Source organism: Phaethon lepturus, unplaced genomic scaffold, assembly GCF_000687285.1.
Source record: "Phaethon lepturus isolate BGI_N335 unplaced genomic scaffold, ASM68728v1 scaffold56768, whole genome shotgun sequence".
In the NCBI taxonomy this organism is placed as follows: Eukaryota; Metazoa; Chordata; class Aves; order Phaethontiformes; family Phaethontidae; genus Phaethon; species Phaethon lepturus.
In genome coordinates, this window is record NW_010559426.1 from 1,918 (window position 1) to 20,652 (window position 18,735).

Consider the following 18,735-nt stretch of genomic DNA (forward strand, 5'->3'; position numbering starts at 1 on the left):
GTGACTCTCTTACTGCAGAACACACAAGTATTTTGGCTTTATCAGCATCTTTTTCCCTACCAATGCCTTAAGTACTTTTTGGATGAAGACCATTTTCCCGAGTTATCTTAATTCCACTCACATTCTTCTTGTACTAAATAAGAGTTCAGGGTTTTGGATTCTGAGTTGTTTCTACAGTGTCCTTATTGACTGGGCTCCACAAAATATCTTGCAGAAATATTCTTACAGGACATAAATTATTTTAATATGCCTTCTGGCGTAAAAACAATAGCATTATTATTTTCTTGACACAGTCTCAAACTGACAGGGAAAAAAATACACTTAATGGCACATTGATTATACATGTAGGATTTCTGGAATGGGATTATATGGCAGAGATTCAACTGGGACTGCAATCACCAAAATATTCAATTTTATGAATCATCAATAAATCCCAGAAATACACTACTCACCAGATTGTGCTTAATGAGCTCCTTGCCAAACTCAAAAGATGATGAGGCACTGTCTGTCAAATTCTTGAGCTCTGCCTGGAATTACATACATTCCAAAATTTTAACATGAAAACAAAAAAGCACATGAGCATAAACAGAGCTTCATATGAGCTCCGAAGCTGCTAGAAAGACATCTGCAGTGGTGCTGGGTCACTGGAAGATTTCTGCCTTCCCACTTCTATGTGATGGATTTTAGCAGTTGGATAATACATACAGACACAAGATCAAAAGTGGGCTGGGAAAACTAAGACCACTGGGCACACATGTGGACAGATGGCTTAATATCAGGGAAACTGAAATAGGTGACATTCCTAAGAGAAGGACACAATGACAAGATAAAGGCCATTATCAACATTACTGATTAAGACAGATAATAAGGAAAAGAAACCTGTACAGAATCTTTAACTAAAACAAAGTGAACTGAAGGGCTGTCCAATAGATACCTCAGCAGCCTTCCCATTGTAAAGTCGGAAATGGTTACAAGCCTTAAGGTTAAGAGCAATGGTGCTGTCAGGAACTTGCTGAAGATAAACAGCTAGCACTTCCTGTGATACATCATAGTAATCCAGTTTGTAATAGCATAGGGCCACATATACATTCAGAGCCAGGTATTCCCTGCAGGAAAGAGGATTAAAGAGAACATTTAAATCCCACCAGGTAGTTATACTACAGAACATTAAAGTCAGTGATAAAGCTGTCACATGTCTATACCTCTTTTACAAGCACATGAAGACTGGCATTTCTGAGAAATCCTTAAGAGCTTTTAAAGCTCTAGTTTGTTAGCTAAGATTGCACAGATCCAGATCTGCTTTTTTTTTTTTTTCTCAGTGGCAGCTACTGCAACTTTAAAGAATTACCTACAAAATTTTGGTTTGCAAATCCAGGAAATGGTGGCAACTTCACACTGAGGAAGTGCACAGAACATCAGCACTGTATTTGGCCTGGCAGAATAAGATTTTCTATGCAATATGTGCAAAGACATTTAATATGTACATAAAACTTTGAAAATATTTTAATGGATCTTATTATCTTATACCAAGTATCATTATTGCAAAAAATCCTTGCCATTACAAGCTATCAAGCCAGAAAAACTAGACACAGAAATAAGACAGGCATTTGTGGAAACATAAGTAAAAGGATAATTGTTATGAAGGGTAAAAATCTCTTAAAAGAGTGAGTTAAAATCATTAAAGTGAAGATTTGGACTTGCAAGTTAAAATCTCTTCCACAAGCATTACATGACATACTTATATACATTATGATCGACTTCTCTGAAGCATTCAAATGGAGATACTGCCAAAAGATAGCTATGTATTTTGGGACAGCAGTTTCTATTTTATTAAACAATACTTTCAGCCACTTAAGAATTCAATTTGTTCCTTCTTAAATTCTTAACTAAGAACTTGCAGAATATGATAGGAAAAACCACCAACTGTTATAGCAGGATAAATAGAAATGGAAAGAATTTCAGACTTAAAGGAATGCAAGGAACTCTCTACATAAAAACTAAGAACTGAACCGTTCTTAGAAAGGCTGAGAGGTGAAGGGGAAGTCAATAATCACAAGCAAGGGTCACCAGACTGGCCATCAGAGAGGAAAAAAGGAAAAGACAAAGCAGGTACATAACCATATATAATTTCAGAAGTAGTAAGTAACAAAAAAAAAAAATTCTCAGAATGAATTACATGAAAATATCACTAAAAGAAAGCAATAGAGAACAGACTTCTTTTTAAGCATACATTTTTTCAATAATGCTTTGCAATGAACAAAATTGAGGAGACTGCAACTTGTGCACACTTTATGGTGGGAAAGGAACATAGTAATTGGGGAAAATTCCTACCTTCAGAAACCAAGGAACTAAATAGAATTCAAATACCCACGGTATCAGGGACACTGCAATAAGGTTTACAGCAGAGATGCCCACCGATTATCAAGAAGAATGCGTTTGTAGATATCAATAGCTTCTTGGTAGTGGGACCGCATGTAGTGGATAGATGCCAAGCTAAGCTGATCTTCTGTAATGTCTTGCAGATTTTGGTGAGAGCTCATCAGTTTCTTCTCATCACTGAACTAAAAAGAGTGTGACACATTCTCAGAAGAGTTCATCGAGAAAAACGTTTTAATTAGCTGGATTAGTTTTGTCCTTGCTGGCAAGCAGTAGGTGATTCATATTAAACATCTGGAAAAACTCTGTTACTTTAAAATTAATCTGACCAGTGGAGAAAGACAAACATTAAAGAGGCAGACCAGTTGAAACTAGATACATGCAAGGCTAAAACTAAGTACACATTTTCCTTTAAGGTGTGATTTAGACATAATTACATGTCACATGCCTTGACGGATAAGAGGGGAAGAGCTGAATTAATTATTTCACAAACAGAATTTTGCAACACAAGATTTGACTTATTATTTGAGCCAGCAGAAATTTTCCTGTTTGTAGATCCAAATCTTATTTCTCCTGGATAGCAGAAAAATTCAAGACTTGCCAACATACAAGCATAATTTTCACAAGACTTCCTTACAGCACTAACAAATCCTCTTTCATCATCCCCTTAAAATTTGTTTCTTTAACTAATTTTTATTTTTAAAAGCATTGCTGTATAGCACATTAACACACACACAAGGATAAAAACAAGCAAGAGAGTTAAACATATACTTTATATTTGTATTACAATTAGTAAAGTTGAGGCTATTCACCTAAGCAGTATACCCAAGTCCCTTATTCCAGTGCTTTGCTGATTCTGATGTTTCAACAGTAATTATGAATTTCTTACACACAAATTCTATCTTATGCATTTGTTTTTCATCTATCTGCTCACATCCTTTTCCTCCCTCTTTGAGCCAGTCACAGAATGATACACCAGTACAAAGGCAAAAGAATTTGCTTAACAGAACTAAAGGCAATGAGCTTTATAGTCTGGTAAAACCCTTTGTTTCCAAAGACTAATTGGATGAACTAGGAATTATTCAACTTTATGACAGACATCTGTAAGTACCAGTGCCACTACAAAAATGTTTTAAGATTTCTCGCTTAAACTTAACAGAGATTTAAGTAAAGAGAATCTGACATCAAAGCTAACATTCAGGAGTTATACTTTCTTTCAACTCAGTCTCTTCAGTAGCACAATACTTATTAAGTATAACACAGGATGGTACAAAACGAAATTTAAGTGAAGATAGCTATGTGTGGTAAGTGAAATAAGCATTTAACTGTTGTTGAAATTAAAGTAAATTTCAAGCTATAAACAATATTACTTCTTCGATACTGAATGGCTTAGGAGGATCAGTAACAGCATATAGACCATTTTGGTCAAATTGCTAAGTATAAGACAACTGCAAGTTAGGAAAACTTGGTACACTTCAAAGAAAAAGAAAAATAGTGCCGTATACATTTCTGATTCTATTCAAGTTACAGGTTCCTCATGATCAAAAATACCATCAGGATCCTGTTGTATGACTTCTATGAAGTGTGTTGGTAAGACTTTCCATACATACATGCTGAGGGCATCTATTCTGAGACCATGTTTTCACACTTACTTTCTTCTCCACATTTTAAGACAGTAAGGTAGTTATGGAAAACGTTTGTTCTCCTGCCACCACAGACATTTTAAGCATAAATTACACATTACCAAACTGAAAAGAAAACAAGAAAGCATGAGTGAAGAAAAGACATCATACCTTATGAGCCAGGTGAAAGAGTAAACGGTTCTGGAGACGACTCCTAGGTGCTGAAAAGGAAAATTAAGTAAGTATTGCTGCAAAGAACAACTCAGTTGTCTCTTTTATATTTTTAACTCTCTCTCAGTAGGCACACATGCACCCATATTCTTTCATTAACTAGCCCAAGTACAGTTCTTCACTGACATAGCCTTTGCAGGTCATGCCCTGGGGCAGGTTCTACCAATTTTAGAGTGGTTTAAAGGCCTTCTTGCTTCCTATCTTCATTCCCTGACCATTTCTTTTGAAATCCCTGTTGAAAATAACTTTTGATTGGCCTATGTCTTCCATGAGCCTTAAAACTTTTATGAATTGCACTATCATTTCCCTGCAGGGCCTTCTGGATAATTCTCTGTTTGTTTGTGACGCACAGCACAGCATCTTTTACAAAATAAAAAGCAGCAACAGATGAACTCATAATCAAGGCTCCTTCTACAATGTGTCACATTTGAATTAAGTTGTGATTCATAATTCTAGGAATCTTGTCAACTTCCAGTGTGTTGCAAAACCCATTGCTGCTACCATTTTGTTATGTATGCACATTATATTATACTTAGTTCTAATATTTCTTCTGTCCTTAGGAACAAAAGGCACATGAAAGAATCCTGCAGTCAGAGCAGATAAGATTAAAATTAAGATATGGTGAGGGATTTAAAGAGAGACATCTCCTTTCTAAAGCCACTAAAGTTCATGAAATTTCTTGGTCTAGCAGGATTAGGAATTCCATTTAACTCACTCAATATGACACAAATTGTTAACTGTAGAGCTTTAAGTCACTAGAGAGAGCCTTGTGCTTCACTGAGTGACAAAGATCCTCGTCCAACAGAGCTATTAATTTCTTTTGCAAGCAATCTTGCAAAAAGCCTTCCCTTGTTTCCTGTATTTTCTTTAGCCTACTCAGTTAATGAGCACACTCATTCTTGCTCAGACCAACCAGCTGGCAATCTATGTTCCACAGAAAGGATGTACATGCAATCTTTACAAAAAGCAGAATTACTTACTGTGTTTATGAGGCCACAAAAGTGCAGAGTTAGCAAAGCAATGGCCTGTAACACAAGGCTATAATTCTTCTGACATCCTAAACCATGAAAGAGGGCTCAAACCACCAAAACCTCTTCCCTCCCCTTGTCCAAGACAGAATTTTCTAGTAATAAGTTAGATTGTTTTTTTTTAGGGAGAGATTTCCAGAATTCTTACTCTTTCTTCACATAGTAAGAAAACTTTGTAACACAGTGGACTATGCCAAAACCCAGGCCATTCTCATCAGGCTAGCAGTGTATGGTTGCCCACCTATTTCCGATAGGTACAGCAATTATTTCTTGTTGAAAATTTCAACAATTTTTATTGAGTTAGGAAGTCAGATACCTTAATTTAAATGCACATTCTTCAAAATGTTGTCAGCAATGATATTGTGGTAACTCCACATGTGCCCCAGCATTAATTGATAGGTTTTAATATCAAAGTTTAGAAGAGCTGCACATGGACCCCACATGTGGTTTTGTGCAAAACTTCAACCAACCACAACCACCCTTCACAATTCAAAACATTTGATCATCAAAGACTCCAAAAATACAAGCAGGACAGATTGTGCGATTTACACTGAAAATAACATATTGTATAATCACAGCACTATGGGTAAAGACAGCAATGTTCCTTTTTTTAGTACGTTTTGGTTGGGTTTTTTTGAGTGGATTTTAGCATTAATTTCACTGTGAAAATTGTGACTTGCAAGCAATACTCCCTCAAGAATCTGAACTGAGGAATTCTTGTTTGACTGGTCAACCAATGACTGCAGTGCTGCCCTCACAAACCTGGCATCTGATCTGAAATCAACATTGTTACTTACTTCTTGGCAAAAGCTGCAGGGTTAGTCCGTGTTATTTTACACCTAAAAACAGGCAAAAGATGAAACCTGAGTTCTGATGGTGTGCATGGTATATGGAGGGAGAGAAAACATCCTGCTTCATAAGATATTATATGATACCATCCATCTGATATTCTTTAAAATAAGACACTTTTACTTAATGCCAGCCAGAGGAGGAGAAGGGCAAAACCCCCAAAAATATAGTCCTGTCAATATAGTAAGCAGAACCACGGAAACATTCGATATCAGCAGTTTCTTTTCTCCCAGTGCCAAATGCATTTTTTGAGGAAGACAAGGAAATGTATGAATAAGGTCAGTTTCCAGAAATAACTTGGTTATGAATATCGGATAAAGCTGTTGTCATTCACTGGAGCAGGAAGTGATACAACTGCCTCATCAGAGATAATGATTTTTAAGGGATGTTAGGCTTGTTCTTTTATTACTCTCTGCTGCTATCGAATTTCATTGTCACTTATCTGTTAATGCCACAAGGAAGCACAATCTTCTTTCCCTGTCCTACTTTTTCAAGACAACAACTGTACTTTTTTTTTTATTTTTTAAATCAGTACTAAGCAATCTAGGGATAACGAATATGATGACAATGCTGCACGGCAACAAAATAGACACTGGTCCAGGTGTGGTATTTGCCTTGTGCTGAAGATATCACTGAGGCAGCTGGATAGGATATATCTCTTTCCATCTAGAAAACACACTGATATTCCTACATTAGAACTTTTGTCATAATCAGTGCTGATGTTCCAGGCACTGAAGTCAGAGTTGACGCTGCTCTTAAAAGTGTTCTGTATATTTTTATGTGCTGACACTGAACAGGCACTTAGCAAAGTATTTCTTAAAATATAATAAATAGCTACCAAAAGAGTGAAGATAGTTATCTATCTCCACTAATTATTAAACAAAAAGTTAAGCTCACTAGAAATGGCAGCTCAGGCTCTTGGTGGCTTTCATATTGCTGCCACAAGACAGTAAGAAGATGATCAAATACAGTCATGGACAATCTGGCATTTATGCCCTCTCGTAAGAGTACGAGGCAATGTTGGTTATGCATCCAGCATTAACAAATCCCATCGAGCAGACATAATGCATACACTATAGCAGCACTTCACACATTTAAACATACATAGCAGGAGCTGGTAGGAATGGAACAGTGCTGAAAAGGCTCCAGCCTGACAGCACAGAAAATATGACCAGAGGAAAACCTTATTCTTCTGTCCCTGAGAAACAATGCCCTGTTCACCTGAGTACAGTAGCTGAATGGAGCCCTCTGTGCCTCAGAACCACAGTCTCACTGGTGGAGGGAAAATGCAAGGGTATGAGAAAAACATTTGGAAAAAACAATGTCCAAGAGCGAGGTTCACACTTACATACACTTTCATAGCTCAACTGTTCAGAATTTTCTTGAATGAAATTTACAGAGGACATTTATTGAAATTTTCCCATTCCCAAAATACTTAAAAGACAGTTCAACTATGTTCTTTGCAACATATACACACTTCATTTTAGTCATGCCTAGGCAAAGTTTAAGATCACTGAAGCAAAACACTATCAATTAGTCCAGTTCTGTAGCTTCCGCTATACTTTAAAAAGCAAACCAAGAAAATAAGGTTAGTAGTTTTAAAAGTTTAAATATGTATAAATTGATATTTTCACTTGTGCACTTTGAAAGTTATGTATATCAAACTCTGCTGGTTCAAAACCATAGCTAAAATGCAATGAAAATTAACTATTGTTCTCAAGAAATACAGTACAAGCAGAGAGCAGATAATTTTGCATGTAGGTGAACGTGCAGTCTAAAGAAAAAGAAAACCTAGCAACTTTTCCACACCTGCTTATAACTGCACATTTTCACTGGTGACAACCATCCGACACCTGGCAAACATTAGTACATGTGTAACCAAAGTGGTAGGGAATTAAAATAAAATAGGGTTGGAAAATAGGTTTGTGAATTTGTAGCAAGTTGTAACTATAGAAACATGTCATGCACCAACAATGCTGTCCAGAAGTCCACTCAATCCTTTCCATCTTGATTTAAGTATCAAGGGTTTAAACAATGATGTAGAAGTGTAATTTGAAATTTTCTTGTCTTGAAACAAAGACTTTGGAATGAATAATTACTTATTGTGCCAACGGCCCGTAAAGGTCTATTTAGTGTTGCCAAGTTTAAATGAACTTAGAGGGAAAGGTAATTCTGGCAGGGGGAGATCACAACCACCAAATCAGAGACCACCCACCCACTCAAGGAACCCTCCGACCCAAAAGATCAAGGAAGTAAATTCTTAGAAAGTTACAGTGAGCATGCGCAGTCATTTACATGTTAGGCGAAGAATTTTTAACCAATCATTGTATAGAGGATAATGAGTATGTATTTGTGTATCTATAAAAGAATGTTTCTTAGACTGATTGAACGAACACGATTTGGGAAAACTATTCCCCGTGTTCCTGGCGCTGTGAATAAAGAATGCCTGCCTTTTAACACTACATTGGTGTTACGAGGTTTATTCCCGATTTCGGTGACACATGCATAAGCAAAACTAGTTTGGAAAATGTCATTGTTCTTACTAACCCATCGCTGTTCTGTTTTTGTACAACATTGCTTCTTCCAGTATAGGCTGTAAAATGAGAAGTATCTCTGTTCAGTTAAATCACATTCAGATCTGACACATGCAGAGTTGTGAAGGACTAAAGTAATTACAAAGCTTTGCCCATGAAAAATTAGAAGGGAGGAAAAACAAAAAAAAGAACTTTAATGACTGGTTCAGCAACACAACCCTGTCTGTGCATGAATCTTAAATTTAATTGTAAAATTCCTTTTATCCTAAAAGACTGTTTTTCATAACATTGAACTGCAGCCCCACTTATGTGCCCATTTTGTGGTTTAAAAGAACACTGTTAGTTTTTGTGTGCTAGCCAACGGCTTCTGAGAGCACTATGTAGGCTTCTAAACACTAGGATCAGTTGCCAGGATCGCTGTGCAAATGTGCCAGGCTGTTTCTGGTCCTTGTCCTTTGCAAGGCATAGGAACTGAGAATGCAACATAAGACTATTTGTTTTAATAATTTTAAAATAGTATCATATCATTATTACTATTTATTAAACAAAGATGAAGACTTTTAGCCTCATTCTCCCAAGACTAGATGGGCTAGCACACTGCATGGAAAACCTATGTTCAGCCAATGTATGAGAGCACAGATGCAAAAGGAGTAAACAAAGCATCTTGGCAGCTTCACTATGGGATGACTATGAAACAACAGTAGCTGACTTGAAGTAACTCTATCTTCACCCCAGATCCAGGAACATTAGTAACTGTAATGTAAGGGAACAGCAGGGAAAAAGGGGAAGCCAGAAATGTCTGAAAGGAATTTGGAAGAAAGCCTAGAGGAGATAAAGTGCAACTGTAATGAAAAACCTTCAAATAAGGATTTTTCTTTATTGCCTTTTTGCTCTACTTCTTAAGTTATATTTGCAGTAATTCTGGTTTATATCACTTTTGATATACAGATTTATTCTTTCCTGAGAGTGTGTACCATGAATTTTTAATTAAGTAATGACAAGCTAAAAGAACACTTCACACCTATTATAAAATAAACATAAAACGTTGCTCCACAAGAGATTGTGGACTATATATCTTGTATGAAATGCAATGATTATCTCATGGCTTTTAATGCTAATTTCCTAATTTTTAAGTATCCTGCGTATTTTTCCTCAGTTAACAATAATTTTCTTAAGCAACAGTACATGGCAAGAAGGAACTTCTATTTGATTTCTAGATATTTACGTATTTGTATGGAAAATCTATTCCAGAAACCCAGATGACATTTATGTTCCCTTTCACACAGGGATTGCCTCACTGTAGAAATTTAGAATTATAGTGAAAATAAGTTATTCCTCCCTCATTTGTTTTAGCACTATGCTACTTTCAGGGGCTTAGCGTAACCGCAGCAATAAACAGTGAGCACTCTGCAAGAATTCTGGCAAAATAAACCCAAAATAGCAACGGTAAGCAGCCCAACACTAACACTATCTATAATTTTTTCAGCAGTATTCACGGCTATACTGGATAAATGGTGTTCTTTCAGAGACTTCACCTGTTGTGTCTATATCCAGTGAAGTATTTTGCATCTTCAGGATCTTTGCAAAACCATGGAAGAGAACACAAGATGTTATGGCTTCAGCTGTCAATAATATATTGCAAACAGCCGTAACTGATGCAATCCTAAGATGTTAAAAAAACTAAAAGAGGATCTCCCTTGAGCAAAAATAAAATGATCCAACCTCAATGTAAGAAAGACTGAAGTGATGGGAGCGGAAAGGGGAATATACAACACTTGGAAGCCTTCAACAGAAAAAGGGCAAGCGTTACAAATCTTCATCTGTGACTTCCTCCCCACCAAGCTTAAGTAGCCAGAAATCATCGGTATTACAGTACTCACAAGAAAGGTTTAGCACCTCATTATAAAAGCTGGCATGCTGTCCTTCTTAAACAAGTACATAAAATCAGGAACTGGTATTACTAGCGTGAGAACTCAGTTATTCTCCGTTCCCTCCCTCAGCTACACTGCCTATGTCTTGCACTTCTTTCTTAATATTCCTGCCCTTGCCTCCAGCACCCAAGTACCACTAACTGCACCCCCTACCCTGCCACTCACCATGCTACTATGAACTAATCTGAAGGGGCATGAAAAAATTAACCTTCTCTCACTTCCAGATCACAGTTAGTAAAGGTGCATGCCCAGCTGTGAATCATCTCTAGAATGGATTACTGTAATTTGCATGATGTGAAGCTAATGACAATGACTCCAACTGGTACAGGATGCAGCCGCTTGCTTCCCCCATGGCTTAGGTCACAGTGACACCTCAAGCTCTATTGCCCAATTATTTTTAGATTCCAGTTCAAGTCCTAGGTAGTAATCTCCAAAGCTCAAATTTGTGGTACGTTAAAGATTAAATTATTATCTGTGAATATTAGAAATTTACACACCTCTTGAACAATACAGATCACAAAGCTCTGCATGAAATTTTTTACAGTTGGAAACAAAACATTTCCAGTTGTAGGATTCAAGCTCAGCATGATCTTTCAGAGGATTTTGAAGGGATATGAGAATCTAATTATTAAAAAAAAAAACTGCAATACTGTTCTTTTGAAGGCATTCCTCCACAGTAGCAGAACGTACACAATTATTTTCTTCCTGCTCTATTTTCAGCCCAAGACTAGAAGATTAAAGAAAGAAAAGAGAAAACCCATACTTCAATAAGAGTTTTATCCTAAAAAGGCAAGAGTCAGAAATTGACTGAGAACATCACTATTACTAATTTTACTTAGAAAGCACTGAGATACTATGGTTATGGGAAACAATGTATTTCACTAAGATAAATAGAAAGTGATGGGTAACAAAATTAAACTGCAGAAACATTTTTAGGCAGTAAAAATTGCCTTGGAATTTAATTCCCATTCCTCTTCTTTAAATGGTCCCACGCATGTTCAGATTAAAGTAAAACTGTATTGACTGCAGTGAACTCCATGCCTTGAAGAATCAGATACCTAGTGTCTGACTTACAAGGCAACAAGACCACATACTAAGTCACTCAAACTATCTAAACAAGACTTCTTGTCCACATCAGGGAGAATGCTGAACTCTCTCAGATGCTTATTTTTTGATAATTTCACTAGCCTAATTAGCTTCATCTGCACTGGCTCAGGGACATGGAATCAGTCAAAAGAAAAGTAACTTTTTGTTGCTGGTCAGCAAGTGCTGGGTTTTGTATTTAGAAATTAATAAGAGAAATTATTTTCCAGATGCTCCTTTCGGTTCTAGATGCTCCACCTGCCCAAGGTATTTATAGGAAGCAAATTGTATCATCAAAGAACGCAAACCCGAAAAACTTTGCTCAAAAGTATCCTTTATTCCTATTAAAAAAAAGCACTGAATAGTGTCTCTGGAAACCACTTTAAGTGTTCAAGTGAACAAATAGTCCCTTCCATCACAGTCATATATCTCACCTTTCAAGGCTGCTTGTTCAGCTTGTGTATACATTCCCAGAAAGAAGTATGTACAGGCAAGATTCACCCAAACATCTGGATTGCAAGCTGGCTGTTTGGTTAAAGCCTCATATTCCTGTAACAGAAGAGAGGGTTGATTTTTTAAAGACGCGTAACAGCACAGACTTGCATTAAATATCATTCTTTCTTCCACCATTTTAATGATACGTTGTAAAGTATTGAGATCGCACGACTTATTCTCAAGTTCACTGAAGTTCTTACAACTAAACTATTACATTTTAACCTAAGATATATGCCTAGCTCTGTTTTGTTTACAGCACAGAACCGACAACAGGTCCAAGCAGTGCTACAAATCTTCACTGTAGCAGCATGAATTCTGTCAATATTGAAGTTATAAATATAAAAAATTGTATTATTATATGTTCATATATTATTATAAATGTTTTATTATTTATATTTTTAAAATATTAATTTATTAAAGTTATAAAGTCATCAACATAACCAACTTTTCCTCAGTCTTTTCGGATGCTTTCCTAACTTTTCCTCCAATCAAAGCCTGGGAGCCATAAACACCAGAGAAATCTCATAAACCTGTAGATAGTGTCTTAGTATAGATTAAAACAATGGCCTCCAAAGTGGAGTGTGCGCACCCCAGCGGTTTTGCAAGACAATACCATCAGGTGCAGGAAGACAATCTTTTTTATACCGTTAATAACTAAAATAAATATTTTTAAAACACTGTTTATTTCATCTGTATCACATCGTTTTTAATTTATATTTTTGTGTATGTTTTATAATTACATAATATATTAGTACATGTCTATAATTTATAAACATATACACATGTATATATGTATATTGGGGGTGCATGCTCAAAAATTTCTTACTGATAGGAATGCATGATCAAAATTGTTTGGAGACCACTGAATTAAAATACAAGCTTACAAGTTGGTATTGGGCAAATTCAGGATTTCCTAATAGATAAAAGATATAATTATAGTAAATACTACTAAACTGTGCCTAACTTCACCATTTCCCATTTTAAGATTTACACCCAACAGCTATAGAAAAACACTAGATACCATATTCTGATATTTCTTAAACATCCACATTCATTACATATCCCTTAATAATGCCACATAAACTGCTCCATTTCTTGTTATTCATGAAACAGTAAAAACTTAACAGATCAATCTTTCGATCTACCTTTTGTTATGAAAAAAACCTTTGCAGCTACTGAACAGTGATATTCCTGAAGATAAACATCTTTGCATAACAATAGGTACTAAAAACAGAGGCAGGGAAACCTCTCCATGCCATTTTCCCCCCTCCTCTGTCAGGTTGCTGTTAAATTACTAGGAAGGAGCAACCAAGTGAAAGTGCCTCCTGCTAGTGCTCCCGCTCTCCATCCAGCCATGTCCAACAGGCAGCATAAGGCAAAGCAAGGTTCTCACAAGACCTGCTGAAAGAATGCCATCCACATACTCCCAATCACCATAAGCCTCTCATCCCTCCTCCCTTCAACACAACCCCTTGCTGACTCTGTACTCTTCCCCCAAACATATGAACTGGGATTTCCCTCTGCCTAGGGAGAGTTTACAATATTGTGCCACTATGGGTGGAAGACTTCTTACCTCTGGGGGAAAGGCACAAATGTATGTATAGCACTAGATAAAATAAGCCATGCCCAAAGGACAGGGAGTCCCAAGAACAGAAACATGCTGACAACAATAAAGTTTATAGTTTGCAAGCATAAATAATTTTTTTTTTCTGTTGCAAAGTGAAAGTAAACTGCACTCCCAAACAGAGAAGATATTGGTAAGGTATGCCCTTAAAGACCAGCTCAATCTTGCTAGTACTTCAGAGACTAGCTGTCCTTCAAGAAGATTTAAAATAAATAAAAAAAAAAAAAGAAAAAAAAAAGAAAACATTTACACAGAGGCCAACCTTTCCTACTAAGGCCAGTTCAATCTTGACGTAGGCCTGTCATGAAGCTCTGAGAGACAGGCCACTGTTGTTTATTGGGACCATCTGGAATCTTTCAAAATCTGTTCAGATTAAATGCACCCAAAGGTCTCTTTCAGCTATGGCTTCAGGCAGATTAATTAGAAAAGACAAAGTGCATAAACACAAGTCATGTTCTGGCTTGGTCATTCAAAGCAAGCAATAAATAAAGAGTGCTCTAGCAGTACCAGTGTGAATCTATGGAAACACAGTAAATAAAACAAGGACTACTAGTGCTCCTTACCCTGTAGTTCTGGGCCATGAGCCCAGACTATGTGCCGTTGCCCCTTTCCTCACTAAAAGGCATTCAACATCAGTCTCTCAAAGACTGCTTCACAAGACCTTTCCGCACTCATCTCCAAAAAACCAACAAAAACAAACAATATAAATATTTCAAAAGCTTTCCCAACAGCCAGCCTGTGGCATATTTTTGCCAACCAGGAGCATAACAACTTCTGCTATTTCACCCTTGCCACCTCTCATCCCCATCACAAGACACATGCACTTTTCCTTAAAAGCAGGCTGCCAGGTTGATTGCCTACAACCATGGACACCTACTGACAATGCTGAGGCCAGCAGGATTGTGCTCCACACCCTTATTACTTGCCTGGATTCTCCAAGCCCATAAACACATATCCTGAAGAGCCAATAAACAGGACAACGTATAGGGCTGTCCCACAAGTGTGCAAAGGAGGTGTGGAGATACTCATCGTAACCTGGCTACAGTCACGACAGAGAAGCCTATTAATTAAGAAGCTTCAGCTGTCAGGATCTTGAGTTGTACCTGTATTCTCACACTTCCAGCAAGAAGTACTCAAGCAAGACGAGATACTGCTCATGGATGCACCATTACCCTAGTATAGTCCCGTTCCTTTCATGATTTACTATTTGACTGAAACTATCCTGAGCAAAGCCAGTGTAGGCAGAAGGCCCCATCCAGTAAAGAGGTGGAATGCTTCCTGATTTTCTGCTAAGAGGGAGGCAGCATATAGGAGAGACTGTGGGAATTGCTGGCTGTAGTTTGTGAGATTTTGACAGAGACAATGCATTGAAGGCTATGGCCTGGGGATCACGCTTTGCTTTCACATGTGCAGCTGAGGGGACAGAATGGCATTACCATGTCTGGCAGCTGTACCATGCCAGCATCCTGTGTGCCTAAGCCCAGTCAGAAGGTACAGAGTGCAAATGTGAAACCTGTTCTTGAACCCAGCCTAGCAGCCAACCCAACCTGCCCTTGCCAATTCCTCTCTTAAATTGTCAATACCTCAAACATGTCTTATAAGTCTCCCTTTCATAGGCCCCGCTGCTTTGATTTATAAGGTCAGGCAGCTCAGAAACAAAATCATTGGACTGATGCCCTGCTTCTGGGTCTTAGGTGACACTGGGAAATTTTTCGCAAGTGCTATGAAAAAGTCATGGCAGAAAGACAAGTGGGTTTTTCCCCTTTAGGGATAGTAGATGTGGAAGACTCCAGAAAACTAATTAGATCAGTTTTCTAATCCACTAGGGAAGTTCTAGTTGCCATATGATGCCAGGAGGACATGAGCCCCTCAGTGTTGGCAAAAATCAACTTGCCAATGAAGGAAGCTAGACAGTCCCCAGGGAGGGACTGCCACCATGACTGCTGGAAGAGTGGAGTCTAGTGCCGTATCATTTGTAAGTTGGTGTACAGCAGTAGGGATGATCCCACCAGACCAGGGCTGGTAGCATATCCTTTGACAATGTCATCTACTTACTAAGAAGGGGAAAGTGTGACCCTAGTGAAGTTGAGGTTAGCGCTCTATGCAGAGAATACCTGACGGTGTGCCTGTGATAACAGAATGTGAATTCTCTCACGCGAATGTGACAGATATTTTGATGTCATTCCCTTTAAAGATATCCTTGGAGCTGGAGGTCTGTGTGTTTTTAATTTTTTCCCTGTTTGTCCCAGTAGTGGATGATGGTCACCTCACCCCAATTCCCAAGCCTCTCTAAAAGTTGCCATGCAACCAGCACACCTGGCTTACTATGAAAGTATCGTTATAAGTAAAAGGATTATTGAGCTGGATAATTTCTGAAGAACTTCATCAGGTATATGGAATACAAACCATGAACTGGGAATATAGTGACACAGACTATGCGTTGTCACTTGCAGGCACTTAAGAGTGGGAATCATTTAGGTAGTGTGTAATGTCACTCTGGAGAATTCTGCAGAATCTTCTACCCATAGTATTTTATTGACAGTGTTAGAGTGCTCCAAGATCTAGAGGGTATAGATAATCAAGGAATTTGTTCTGGAGAATATAGCAACAATACTTCTGTAACACAGCAGAGAAGAAACAGCATTACACTTCAACCCTGAAGCTGACCACTGAAAGGCAACTCAGCCTCCACAGTCAGCACTTGGGAATTAAAACTATGGTGTTCTGTCCCAAAAGAAAGTGGCTTGAGATGCACAGGCTCATTTCTCACACGCCACCACAAAATGACAAAGTTATCAGGGCTTATCACTGTGCCAAAACTCAGTCTTAAATCTGAAAAGATAGGCCCTGTGATTTGTCTGAAACACACACAAACAAACCAACCACAAACCATGCTTACAAACATTTATTGTCCCTACTTGGGCAGAAAAACGGGAAAAAGACGACTATGTTGCAGTTTTTAAAAGCCTGAATCAACAGCATCACCTAGTGGTGCATCAAACACCACATACAAAACCTAATTCAAAAAAACCAAAAGCTGTTACTCTTTCGTTGAAGGAAACATTTAAAATCTACTCTGGGTATTACAAATAGCAGATTTCAAGGAAATTGCAAGCCATTTTTCATTTGTATAAAAACATTTTTCTTTTTTTAATCTTTCACTCCCTATTAACACCTAACATCTAGATATAAATTAACTACAGCAGCTGATTGTAACATTCATAATCTTTAAATTCCACAACTCTAAACATGAATAGCAAGTTACTGCTATGCCCTATACTACTATTCTACATTCTATACTGTGTATACTATCAATTTGATTCACTGAGCATTTCTAACATCTCAAATGATATTTCCTCTTCAATTTTTTAAGGAGGAAAGTGCCTTGTGAACTTACTCAGAAGCTTTAGAAATTCTATTTCCACCTGGTGTTTGAATCTTGTGCACGTGGACATGTATTATTATTGTTAAACACCTAATTTTATCTAAGAGAAAATATCATCATTGTTCTATTATCTATTTCTCTATGGTTATTTTCTTTTGTTAATACTTCAAATTATAATCTGTTTTTAATACCTCTTCCAAAGAAAGCAAGTTAAAAGACTGCAAAACCAGCTATACTTCACAGTTATGCTTCAAAGTGAATTGTGATGGAGATCTCCCCCAGCTGACATTGACTGAAACCAACAATCCTTAAATGGTGCAATACAGCATTTTACAGACCCAGCAATTCACATCTGTAGGAATACATCAACAAGACAAACGATACTCAGGCAGACTGAGTTGCTTTCAAGTCTTCACAAGCTTATATGCAGCCTTGTGGGTATCACCACACCATTCCACACTACTCCCTGTTCTGGTGTGCACACCGATTCCAGCCCTTGGAGATACAGAGCAAGGCAGACAACAAAAATTTTTTAGGACTTGACTTTTTACTTTACTTTTCTCTACAGAGAAATACGCTAGCACAGCTGAGAAGATAAAGGGATCCCAGGGACACTGGCAACAAATTGATTGGCAACAAATTGGTTTCATCAGAGACATAAATGGACACAAGAGAAAGAATTGCATGTGGACTCATACACCTAGAGAGACACAACAGCGCTGTATGGTGCAAGTATTAAAAATGTATGCATATTTGAATAATCAACATGTTTTTTAGTGACTTAAAGCTTTTGGAGAATAAGAATGTCTCATTTAATTCAATTACCTAATACAAGAAAACATAAAGAAGAACAATAAAGTACATTAAATGGCCAGGGGCATCAACTTCTAAAGAAAGAATTAGAAACGCATGCATATTACAGATCAGCTACACAATGAAGACAAAGACATAGTTAAACCTGAAAAACAAAACTGTGGAAAGCTAGCTGCAAAAAGGGAATGGAAAATTCAGGACATGAATGATGGCATTTAAAAGGGCAAACTAGGCTACTGAGCCTAATTAAATCAGACAGTAGATAACGTTAAAAAAGGTCTATTTTCATAGCAAACCCATTTTTTTTTGCAATGCAAACTGCTTTCCATAGCATCTGCCTTATTACTGTACATTTGTACCTTAACTGGCTGGCAGAACTGTTCCCTGTCACAGAAGGTGTTCATCTTGTTGATATTGCTTTATCACAACATCCCAATTTCCAACCTTGTTGAGTAGGACTTCCCCACCTTACCTCCAGTGCTCTCTTGTAGTCACCCAGATGAAAGGCAGCATATCCGATCCAAAGGTCAGCATCTTCCTCCTGCTCACCCACGTGCCGTTTAAACTTGTAGAGAAGAAAGTATGTAAGAATTCTGTCAGCTGCCACACAGTTTATGAAGCTGCACAGATAATCAAGTAATACTAGGCCGTCTTGTATCACGGATGGTTTGACAGCTGTGGAATGCTACTGGAGTGGAGCTGCCCTCACATTTCTGAGGGAAGCAGCAGGCAACCCTCACCTGCCAAACCTAGTTCTGCGAAGT

At 37.7% G+C, this 18,735-nt stretch overlaps 1 protein-coding gene across 1 annotated transcript in view; it reads right to left on the reverse strand.

The window, feature by feature from the left end:
- TTC26 (tetratricopeptide repeat domain 26) overlaps positions 1-18,536 on the reverse strand; it is a gene marked incomplete at both ends in the record, with an annotated part of 19,354 nt that extends 818 nt beyond the window's left edge. The window contains 6 exons of the mRNA XM_010293338.1: positions 453-527; positions 935-1,106; positions 2,416-2,561; positions 4,170-4,219; positions 12,089-12,203; positions 18,444-18,536. Of these exons, the coding sequence (XP_010291640.1) occupies positions 453-527; positions 935-1,106; positions 2,416-2,561; positions 4,170-4,219; positions 12,089-12,203; positions 18,444-18,536 (651 nt within the window). The remainder of the gene's footprint in view (positions 1-452; positions 528-934; positions 1,107-2,415; positions 2,562-4,169; positions 4,220-12,088; positions 12,204-18,443) is intronic.
- Between the last annotated feature and the right edge of the window lie 199 nt (positions 18,537-18,735).